At 40.7% G+C, this 12,500-nt stretch overlaps 1 protein-coding gene and 1 pseudogene across 1 annotated transcript in view; both read left to right on the forward strand.

The window, feature by feature from the left end:
* Positions 1 to 12,500, forward strand: part of txlnbb (taxilin beta b) — a 30,913-nt gene that overhangs the window by 12,964 nt on the left and 5,449 nt on the right. The window contains 3 exon segments of the mRNA XM_055154530.1: positions 4,659 to 4,750; positions 7,459 to 7,629; positions 9,231 to 9,425. Coding sequence (XP_055010505.1) covers positions 4,659 to 4,750; positions 7,459 to 7,629; positions 9,231 to 9,425 — 458 coding nt within the window.
* LOC129411472 (5S ribosomal RNA) lies at positions 8,467 to 8,583 on the forward strand (annotated as a pseudogene).

A 12,500-nucleotide genomic window follows, 5' to 3' on the forward strand; every position in this document is an offset into this window, starting at 1 on the left:
CTCTGTACCATTTTTGGTTCTAAAGTTACAGACGTTTTAAACGTTGTTCCATGTATGAAACATGCAACAAAAATTATTTTCAAATTTCAAAGACCTGCAAATCATGTAAATAAATGGATGTATTTCATCATATCTTGTGTTTTTCCATCTCTGAACTGTTGATCAAGGTACATGAATTAAAAAATATATATATTTAAAATGATAAAAATTAGCTTGGAAGGACTGACATATTTTATAGAAATAGTTTCCTTTAATTTTGAAGTAATATTAAAGTATTCGGAAGAAAAAAGCGACAAATGATGTAAAATCCTGCACCTTCTACTTGTTTGTACAATTTTCCCTCTGTTACTTTTCCCTCCGTTACCATGACCTTTCTTAATAAAAAATCTCATGAGTCAAAAAGTAAGAGGTTTTTCAACCTAATCTTGTACCATATGGTAGAAAAGTATATGAAGCAAATATTCAAACCAGTTTGTTAAGGATATGGAAGTGAGAACCAAGAGTTATCACTGTTTGGATTTATTGCCCAAAAAGTGCTGCATATTTCATTCCCTCCATTACCGACAGTTTTTTTTATTTTTTGTCAACAACTTGAAAGAATATCACAGGTTTAACTTGACCCTGTTGGAGTGTAACTCTTTCCTACATTCTGATACTTTACTTATTTCAATAGTCCCTCTAGTTTCTGAATAAGAGACATTTGAATGTCAAAAATCTGCCCGTTTCCTCCGTTACCACTTGACCAGGACCCAGAGGCAGCACAAGCAGGAAGTCAGGATGCACTGTTCAAAAGTCTGACAGCCTCAGGATAAAAAACAAAACTGAACTTCAACCGAGATGTTGTGGCTTTAATGCTCCTCAGTCTCAGGGTGGGAGGGGTGGGAAGGGTAAACCATGATCCTGGAGGCCCATCTTCTGCAGCGCTCCTCGTAAATGTCACTGATGGGTGTAAAGTCACATCCAGTGATCTTCTCTGCCGCTCTGAGCACACGCTGTAGAGCTTTCCTGTCTTGGACTGAGCAGTGGCCGTTCCACACTGTGATGGACTGGGTCAACACTCTCTCCACCCCACATCTATGAAAAGAGATGAGGGCATGGAGGTCCAGTCCAGCAGCCTTGAGTCTCCTCAAAAAGTCCATGCATTGGTGGACCTTCTTTACAATGCTGGCTGCATTAGTGGACCAAGTTAGTCTGTCGGTGATGTGCAGACCCAGATACTTCCAGCAGGACATCCTTTCAACTTCTGTGCCCATGATGTAGAGAGGCGGTGATGAACAGCTGCTCTTCCTAAACTCCACTATCAACTCCTTTGTCTTTAAAGGATTCAGGCAGATGTTGTTCGCTCTGCACCAGGTCTCCAGCAGCTGTACCTCCTGTCTGTTTGCCTGCTCGTTGTTTTTCGAGATTAAACCCACAACAACAGCAACAGCAGTGTCATCTGCAAATTTAACAATCTGACCTGGGGGGAACCGGTGTTGAGAGTGGTTGGTGAGGACTACAATCCAAACTAAGACCTGCTCAGGATCTGGAGATGAGTCTCACTTCTCCTGACAGATTCAACCCAGAGACTCTGAAAGATGGGTCTGGGTCAAATGCAGAAGACAAATCTCCACAGGGATTTCTTGCTGTGTTGAATTGGGGAAACCAGGATTTGTATAAAATTAAAGCAGCTAAAATATCTACCTTCCTTCATTTGTATTTTTTTTATTTGGTCATTTCAAAACATTTCCTCACATTTGGGACATGGCATTTTACTGATTGAACTTCAGCTGTTTTATTTTAAGAGAAAGTAATGGTCAATCATGTACCTTCTCCCCATTTTCATCAGCTCCTCCTCCCCTCCTGTATTCTCTATAATGTGTTTTATAAATGTATTATTGATTCAATGTGAGGTGAGTGGGTTTGTCTGAGTCAGCACATGATGACGATGGATGTAAATGTGAAACAAAGACCAAAATGGGACAGACCAAAATGGGACAGACCTCTCTATTACAAAGACGTGGGGAGACTCACAGAGAAGTCTTAAAGATGATGTATTCAAACTGACTTTTATGAACTTTTAATCATGTTTTAACAGTCCCGTCTTTCAGTGTCTGGGTTGAATCTGTCAGGAGCAGTGGGGCCCATCTCCAGATCATCAGCTGGTCTTTGTCAGGACTATCTCACTGTACACTGTGAAATTTTTGGCTCTTTCTGAGACAGTTTTTCACTTGTGCAACTTTTTTTGTTATCAGGAAAACTTTTGGCTTTGCTTCATGTAGTTTACATGATGTAACAAGAATCATTAATACCTCAAGACCAGCTCTCGATCTGCAGTTGTAGGTCACAAGAAAATCGAACCTGCTTGAAATTCAGTCGTCTCCCGTGAGAGTTTCTCTCTGTTGAAGTCGTTCGTACAGTGTGAGAATATGAATCGTGAGCAGTGACTTTTTAAACCCTGTGATTTGGTTGTACAGTTTGAGCTGGGGCTGAGTGAAACGATCAAAAATATCACACAGTGTACGTCCTCCATTAGTTGGAGGATTTGAACCATTCTGCATGTTTTGGGTTGATCGGAGAAATCTGAGTGCCCAGAGGAAACCCACCCAATATCACAACACATCCTATTATCACAACACATCTTTTCTTTTAAATACATATTTAAATCCTCAAGGTGCCTAAAAGTGATCTTTGTCAGACTTAGCCTCGCCCCGCTCTTAACCGCTCTGGCTCCGCTCTGGCTCCGGCTCCGCTCCGGCTCCGCTCCGGCTCCGCTCCGGCTCCGGCTCCGCTCCGGCTCCGCTCCGGCTCCGCTCCGGCTCCGCTCCGGCTCCGCTCCGGCTCCGCTCCGGCTCCGCTCTTATTCTGATTGGTCCAAATGCTCCAAGTTGTTATTATTTCTTATTTTATTTATTTGTAAAGGGACAGTACATATTAATGAACATTAAAAATGTAAATATGTAAAGATTATAGCCAACGTGGCTCATTTCCATCTTCATTCCCTCGGCAGGTTGATGCAAAATCATCTGTAGGACGAAGAAAAGTACAGCAACAATCACACAAAAGTACACAACACCAGCACACTCACTGTACACACAACACACTCACTATACACACAACACACTCACTATACACACAACACACTCACTATACACACAACACACTCACTATACACACAACACACTCACTATACACACAACACACTCACTATACACACAACACACTCACTATACACACAACACACTCACTACACACAACACACTCACTATACACACAACACACTCACTATACACACAACACACTCACTATACACACAACACACTCACTATACACACAATTAGTTTCAAACAGTTCATTTGAAGTTCAAAGTCAAAAGTTTAAGAATTAAACCAAAAGTTAAACCAACAACTCCTCAAAATAAAAGAAAATATAAATTGGTTAAACATGGTGACATATTTGACCATTGAATAACCACTGTTTTAAAGCTTTAGAAAATGCTGCCAGTGTTGAAAGTTCTCGTACATGAGCAGTTTCTCTGTGTTCCATGTTTGAGCTGCTCGATAATCAAAAGAGATTTGTCCAAAAGTACTTTTCCTAAACAGCACAGAGCATCGCCTCTAGAGCTGCTCTTGTTGTGTGATTTGAATTTCTTTTCACAAACTCCTTTAGAGGAGGTGGAGCAAGAACTTTGTATACCAGAATTAAATCTGCATATTTGATTGTGTTTTCCCAATTTAGGAATTTGTATTTGTCAAGTATTCTGCAATAGTGATAATTTGTGGGCTTTTTGTCTAATACTTTAAGTGATTTTTTATATATAGTTGTGCACATTACAGATGTCACTCAGGCAGATTGAGGAAATAAATGGGGAAGAGACATTACTTTTGGGCCCATCTTGGATTCACCTGCAGATTTGATTCTAGTTTTATGACTTACCCCAAGTCATTTATTACAGGTCCATGTTAAACTCTCTTCACAACACGGTTCTAACGCCGTTTCCTCATCACAAACTCACCTGGAGTTGTGTTTTATTTCATTCACATGTTTGACACACAAACCCTGCAGATTTAAGCTGAGTTCTCAAAGAGAAAACACTCCTTGTTCTAACTTGTGATGTCATGTGGAGATATAGAAGGAGCTCCACTCTGTTTTTAAACTATACACCTTCACTAGAATCATTTGGATCATTTTAGGCCTGGAATTGTTCATCTCTAATAAACAAAAGATAAAGGTGAAACTACTAAACTACTAAAGAGTTACTCAAACACGTGTGAATGAAACAAAACACAACTGCAGGTGTGTTTTTGAGGAGGGAACAACATTGTAACAGGGCTTAAATTGTGTGTGTTATAGGACCTTTAGGAGTGAAAATCTTCTCTCTACGTTTGCACTTGTTCTTTTTATGGCCCTTTCTAAAAGCCATTATAAGTGTCTTTTGTGAGTGTGGCAGAGTGCAGGTATTTGATCTGATTTAACGTCTCCATGTTTCACACTGACATTCCTACAACCACCTGGAAATAAAAATGCACTTTTAAATCCGGAATTCTGGAATTATTTATGATATCTGACCCACGCGCTTCATACCGCTCATTCTTTCTCCCCCGTGGAGATAAAGATGTGAGAATTTATGTGTAAAATAAAGTGAAATGTCTTTAAAGTTTGGTGTGGTTTTGTTGCAGGGAAAGAGGCCATGCAGCTGATGCAGAGTCTCAACAAACTGGAGACGCCCGAGAAGAAGCTGGAGGCTGTGATCAAGAAACACGCAGAACTGGTCAGAACAAAGTACAATGTCTATATATCGAGCTTAAAGATTCATTGTGTAACTTTTCTGGTAGAGGGCCCGTCAAATGCTTTTCTCCATGGAGATGTTCCGGCTTTGTCTGAAATGTTTCACAGTACGGGCATTAAAGCTTTTTTTTATCTTCATGGAGACCAACAGTGACCACATGGTTCCTTAAAGGTGCATTGTGTAACTTTTCTGTCACCTGCTTGTTTCTATAGATATGTCACTGCTGTGCCTGGAATGTTCCACAGTGTGACATACCACTCAAAAATATCTAGAAAAACAGACATTCTGACTGTGAGTGGGCTCGCCTCTCCACAGATCTGACTTGTAAGTTAGTCTGGTTTGGTCTCCATGAAAATAAAAAAGTTTAATGCCATACTGTGAAACATTCCAGACAAAGCAATAACTAGGGCTGGGTATCATTAAGAAGTTGCTGATACGATACATGATACATGATGTCGATACAGTGAGCTTTCGGTTTGATACGATATATTTTAAATTGATTCGATACGGTTCAGTAAATAAAGGCTAAATCATGACTGTCACACTAAATGTGTTTGTTAAACCACTTCTTGTGCAAAGTTTATATGAAACACAAACATTAAATCATCAAAACAGTGAAAATGTCAAATGTGTCGCATAAACAAGTTTCCTTCCAATGAACAAACAACTGCAAAATAAAATAAAAAATCAGTACAATATACAAAAAATACTCTTGGCAATACATTGATACAACAGCCCACAATATCGATACTGTATCACTACATTAAACAATACGATATTTTGATATTTTTGCACACCCCTAGCAATACCATCTCTATGGAGAAAAGCATCTGATGGATCCTCCACCAGAAAAGTTACACAATGCACCTTTAAGTGAAATTGTCATTCATTTTTCCCACAGATAACACTCTCCAAATGTATTCAGATCTTTTCATTTGATTGATATATTATGTAGATGAGCACAGTGCATACTGATCTACAGTGTTGGGGAGTAACAGATTACATGTACCAGAGTTACGTAATCAGAGTACAAATTATGAGTAACTGTATTCAGTTACAGTTACAGTTTTAATGAGTAGTAACTGGATTACAGTTACTTTTTAAAAATAAGTGGATTACACGGTGGTATTTTCCTGTTTTCACATTTTGGGCTATAGGATTTAACAAGACTAAATCATGCTGCGTGGACGGGTCTCCTCGTCTTCTATAATATTTTTAGTACGGTTAAGTAAAGTCTTATGTTACAATATCCTCATTTCATCCAAAGTATTCAGATTACGTTACAAACTACATTTTGGTGTGTGTAATCTGTAATCTGTAATCTGTAATCTGTAGGGGAATACATTCTAAAAGTAACCTTCCCAACACTGTTGATCCATGAGTCAGCAGCAGCTTCAACATAAATATTCTGGAGTTAGCACAAACGATACATGTGATCCATTGTCTAAAACACTGTTTCCCAAACCTTTTTTTCTAGGGACCCATATTTTAAAAGTCAAATCTTCACGACCCAAGTCAATAAACATTATTCATAAATCACAAAATAAAAGTGGATTTCTGAACAATAATGAGGATATTTTATTGTTGACTGGGTGATCTTGTCTCTGAACAATTAGTTTTACACAAGTTTTACACAATGAAAAACAGTCACTGAAGCAGAAATAAAAGGATCCAGAAGTCGACTATTTGGGCATTAAATGTAGCCCTGTAAATCACAGATCTACATGCAGATCAAAAAAAATCTCTTGCGACCCACCTGAGAGTCACGACCCAGTCTTTGGGAAACACTGGTCTAAAGGCAGGGACAGTCCATGGATTTTTTGACCTGATTTAATGGCTGCACTTCTGTTTTGGGTGCACACTACTGTTTAAGAGGAGAAAAATCTCTTCACTAAAATCATTTATAAGGCATTTATTAACCACAACAAACATCATTTGTTCTAACGATTAAAGTGCAGGACACTACTGATCAAAAGTTTCTGAACACCAAATTTTTTCCAGTTATTTACGGCAATTCAAGTTGTGCAAGTCCAATGAAGAGCTGGAAATGACACAAAGGTAAGAACTGAACAGACAGAGGTTAAAAAAACAAAAAGATAGAAGAACCAAACACAAGACCAAACTCTGCCAAAACTACCTCAGGAAAAAGAACAAGATGGTAAAGCTTGAAAAGTGTCCAGACTTAAACCCCATGGAGCTGGTTTGGGATGAACCGGACAGAAGAGTGAAGCAACCTACAAGTGTCACACATGGACGGAACTTCTGCAACAGACTTGGGAAGAACTTTCTCAACAATATTTGATTTGTATTGTAAAAAGAACGAGTCACGAGTGTGTTCAGTGTTATATCTCCTAAAGATGGACACACATCAATCAAATGTTTAGAATATGTTTTGGTCAACAGGAAACAGGAAAAAACAGGAAAAAGTGTGGTGTTGTAAAACTTTTGACCAGTAGAGTATGTACATGTTTAACCTGTGTGAAAGCTTAGATAACTGGTTATCCTGTAAGGTTGTTGGTTCTATTCTCTGTCTCTGTGAAGTTGTTGGTTTTATTCCATGTCTCTGTGAGGTTGTTGGTTCTATTCCCTGTCTCTGTGAGGTTGTTGGTTCTATTCCCTGTCTCTGTGAGGTTGTTGGTTCTATTCCCTGTCTCTGTGAGGTTGTTGGTTCTATTCCCTGTCTATCACAGTTGGAGGAGCACCGCAGTGATCAGAAACAGCTGAAGTTGCTGCAGAAGAAGCTGCTGCAGGTTTTGAAGGAGAAGGAGCAGCTCCAGGCTGAGCACAGCCGAGCTGTGTTAGCACGAAGCAAACTGGAGGGACTGTGCAGAGAACTCCAGAGGCACAACAAGACACTAAAGGTACTACTACTACTACTACTACTACTACTACTACTACTACTACTACTACTACTACAATCAATCAATCAATCAAACATTATTTATAAAGCGCTTTTCATACAAAAATGTAACACAAAGTGCTTTACAGTGATTAAAAACAATTCCACATTTCCATCCACCCACTTACCCAACCCCCACACCCCCAACCCCACACAACCAAACAACCCAGACACACACACACATGTACACCCTAACATGGTAAAATACATAAAATTACCTATAGTAAAATGTGAGGCTGAATACAGGAGAACCAGTTGAGAAAGCACCATCAGAGGAGGCGTCTCCACCAGGAGCAGAGAGACGTCCACCACCACCAGGGACCACCACAGGAGCCAGGAGAGAGATGAAGCCCAAGCACCACCCTCCACCAGGAGCCCACGGGACAGACCCAGCAGCCACAGCTGACCTCTGCTCCTAATGCAGACGCTCCTACAGAGGAAACACTGGAAATCCTAAAAATATACCTAAAATAAATAAATATAATAAAATGTGTACAATAGAAACAAGTAAAAGTATAAGATTTTAATCAAAAGCTAAACTAAAAAGGTGGTTCTTGAGCCTGCTCTTAAAAACACAAACGTTCTCTGCAGCCCTGAGCTCCTCCATCTGCAGTTCCATAAACGGGGGCCCTAATACTGAAAAGACGCCTCTCTGTGAGTGTTCTGTGTGTGTGTCCTGACTTTGGGAATGACCAGGAGCTGTTGCTGGAGGAGCGCAGGGTCCACGAGGGTTTGTAGGGTAAAAGCAGTTCTGAAATATAAGAAGGTCCAAGACCATTAAGACTTTTAAAAACCAGTAAAATGTGGCCATACCGGCTTGTAGAAGCCTAACCCCGTCAGATCTCAGAACCTAAGCAGGCTGGGCCTGGGTAGTACTTGGATGGGAGACCACTAGGAATTCCAGGTGCCACAGTGGGGTGCTGGTGGTAAAAAACTGTCATTGTGTCCTTAGGCAAGACACTTCACCCACATTGCCTAGTATGAAAGTGGTGTGAGTGTGAGTGTGAGTGTGAGTGTGAGTGTTGGTGGTGGTCGGAGGGGCTGATGATGCAGATTGGCAGCCTCGCTTCCATCATTCTGCCCCAAGGCAGCTGTGGCTACAGTAGTAGTTTACCACCACTGAGTGTGGAGTGACTGAATAATGAACTGTAAAGCACTTTGGGGATCTTGAAAGATGCTATCAATCAATCAGTCAATCAATCAATAAAAAGAACTTTAAAATCAATCCTGAAACTCACAGGGAGCCAATGCAGTGATTTTAAAACCAGTGTGACTACTACTACTACTACTACTACTACTACTACTACTACTACTACTACTACTACTACTACACCAGCACTGTGCAGAGAGCTACAGAGGCACAACAAAACACTAAAAGTAATACTACAACAACAACAACTACTACTACTACTACTGCTACTACTACTTGTCAGTTTTTGTTTCATGTGGACACAAACTCCACCTGAGGATTCTGACCTGTCTCCAGTTTAAACTACAGGGATTGTAAAGTGTTGTGGTGAACTTAGCGTGTTCTCCGTGTCTGACTGTGTGTTTGTGTTTCAGGAGGAGACTTTGCAGCGGTGCCGAGAGGACGACCTGAAGCGCAAGGAGATCACGAGTCACTTCCAGGGAACGCTGACGGAGATCCAGGCCCAGATCGAAGAACACAGCACCAGGAACACCAGGCTCCTGCAGGAGAACAGCGCTCTGGCCGAGAAGCTCAAGGGCCTCATCACACAGTACGACGCTAGAGAGGCTGTGAGTACTACAGGACTACTACTACTACTACTACTACTACTACTACTACACTACTACAACATCACACAGTACGACGCTAGAGAGGCTGTGAGTACTACAGGACTACTACTACTACTACTACTACTACTACTACTACAACATCACACAGTACGACGCTAGAGAGGCTGTGAGTACTACAGGACTACTACTACTACTACTACTACTACTACTACTACAAACATCACACAGTACGACGCTAGAGAGGCTGTGAGTACTACAGGACTACTACTACTACTACTACTACTACTACTACTACAACATCACACAGTACGACGCTAGAGAGGCTGTGAGTACTACAGGACTACTACTACTACTACTACTACTACTACTACTACTACTACTACTACTACTACTACTACTACTACATCACACAGTACGACGCTAGAGAGGCTGTGAGTACTACAGGACTACTACTACTACTACTACTACTACTACTACTACTACTACAACATCACACAGTACGACGCTAGAGAGGCTGTGAGTACTACAGGACTACTACTACTACTACTACTACTACTACTACTACTACTACAACATCACACAGTACGACGCTAGAGAGGCTGTGAGTACTACAGGACTACTACTACTACTACTACTACTACTACTACTACTACTACTACTACTACTACTACTACTACTACTACTACTACTACATCACACAGTACGACGCTAGAGAGGCTGTGAGTACTACAGGACTAATACTACTACTACTACTACTACTACTACTACTACTACTACTACTACTACACTACATCACACAGTACGACGCTAGAGAGGCTGTGAGTACTACAGGACTACTACTACTACTACTACTACTACTACTACTACTACTACAACATCACACAGTACGACGCTAGAGAGGCTGTGAGTACTACAGGACTACTACTACTTACTACTACTACTACTACTACTACTACTACTACTACTACATCACACAGTACGACGCTAGAGAGGCTGTGAGTACTACAGGACTACTACTACTTACTACTACTACTACTACTACTACTACTACAACATCACACAGTACGACGCTAGAGAGGCTGTGAGTACTACAGGACTACTACTACTACTACTACTACTACTACTACTACTACTACTACATCACACAGTACGACGCTAGAGAGGCTGTGAGTACTACAGGACTACTACTACTACTACTACTACTACTACTACTACTACTACTACTACATCACACAGTACGACGCTAGAGAGGCTGTGAGTACTACAGGACTACTACTACTACTACTACTACTACTACTACTACTACTACTACTACAACATCACACAGTACGACGCTAGAGAGGCTGTGAGTACTACAGGACTACTACTACTACTACTACTACTACTACTACTACTACTACTACAACATCACACAGTACGACGCTAGAGAGGCTGTGAGTACTACAGGACTACTACTACTACTACTACTACTACTACTACTACTACAACATCACACAGTACGACGCTAGAGAGGCTGTGAGTACTACAGGACTACTACTACTACTACTACTACTACTACTACTACTACTACTACTACTAACATCACACAGTACGACGCTAGAGAGGCCATGAGTACTACAGGACTACTACTACTACTACTACTACTACTACTACTACTACTACTAGACTACTACTACTACTACTTCTACTACTACTACTGTTACTATTACTACTACAACATCACACAGTACAGCGCTAAAGAGGCTGTGAGTACTACAGGACTACTACTACTACTACTACTACTACTACTACTACTACTACTACTACTACTACTACTACTACTGCTACTACTACTATTACTACTACAGCATCAGACAGTACAGTGCTAGAGAGGCTGTGAGTACTACAGGACTACTACTACTACTACTACTACTACTACTACTACTACTACTACTACTACTACTACTACTACTACTACTACTAGTACTACTACTACTGCTACAACATCACACAGTACGACGCTAAAGAGGTTGTGAGTACTGAAGGAATAGTACTACTGCTAATACTACTACTACTACTACTACATCACACAGTATGACGCAAGAGAGTACTACAGAAATACTACTACTACTACAATCGGGTGACCATATTTCCGTTTGTGAAAACTTGGACACTTTACCAGGGGTGGGGGCGGGGCCTCCACATTGAGCTACTCTCCCCTCGTAACCTGTGCACATGACCTTGGTCCCGACATAGTCGCGACCGGGAAGGAAAACGGAGAATTGTACAAGTCATTGTTAAATGTGCATTTGTGCTTCGGCAAGTTGCAGACTGACCGACTGTGTGTGTCTGCTCACTCCTTCTGATGCACAGACGCTACGAGAGACGCTCAGTTCAATGGCCCCATGAAATGTAATGAAAACCCGGCCGTTTGGTCACCCTATACTACAACATCACACAGTACGACGCTAGAGAGGCTGTGAGGGCTGAAGGAATACTCCTACCACTAGTAATACTACTATTACTGTTGTGAAAACTTTATTCTCTTCAAACATAATGTTTTATGTCACAGCAAAGTTGTTCTTCCTGGAATGTTCCATACTGTGGCATTAAACGTCTTTATTAAACTCATCTTATTTTGCTTTATTCAAATACAGGTGTTTTTATTGTTCAAAAAATACCATGAAAAACTTTGATTCTTACTGTGGGTGGATTTGTATCTCCACAGATCTGACCTGTAACTTTGCTGCACCTGTTTCTTATCCATGGTGATTACTGTGGATTATTCAGTACATAGTGATAATGTCCCCATGGTAACAAGCAGGTGGCTGACTCTTCAACAGAAAAAAACTTAAAGGTGCATTGTGTAACATTTCTGATAGAGGTTCTGCAGTATGTTTGTCTCCATGGAGATTTTTTGGCCTGTATGACCATCCATTTTGCATTCAGTTGATTTTTATTGCTCAAAAACACCATGAAAATCACGTAATCTTATAGTGAGCAGGGCCGCCTCTCCACAGATCTGACCTGTAACTTGGATTGTTGGTATTTGTTTCTATGGCGATATTAGATGCTGTAAGTTGAATGCCTTACTGT

The sequence above is a fragment of the Boleophthalmus pectinirostris genome, unplaced genomic scaffold (genome assembly GCF_026225935.1).
Source record: "Boleophthalmus pectinirostris isolate CB_2022bp ecotype Guang Dong unplaced genomic scaffold, ASM2622593v1 HiC_scaffold_10, whole genome shotgun sequence".
Taxonomy (NCBI): Eukaryota; Metazoa; Chordata; class Actinopteri; order Gobiiformes; family Gobiidae; genus Boleophthalmus; species Boleophthalmus pectinirostris.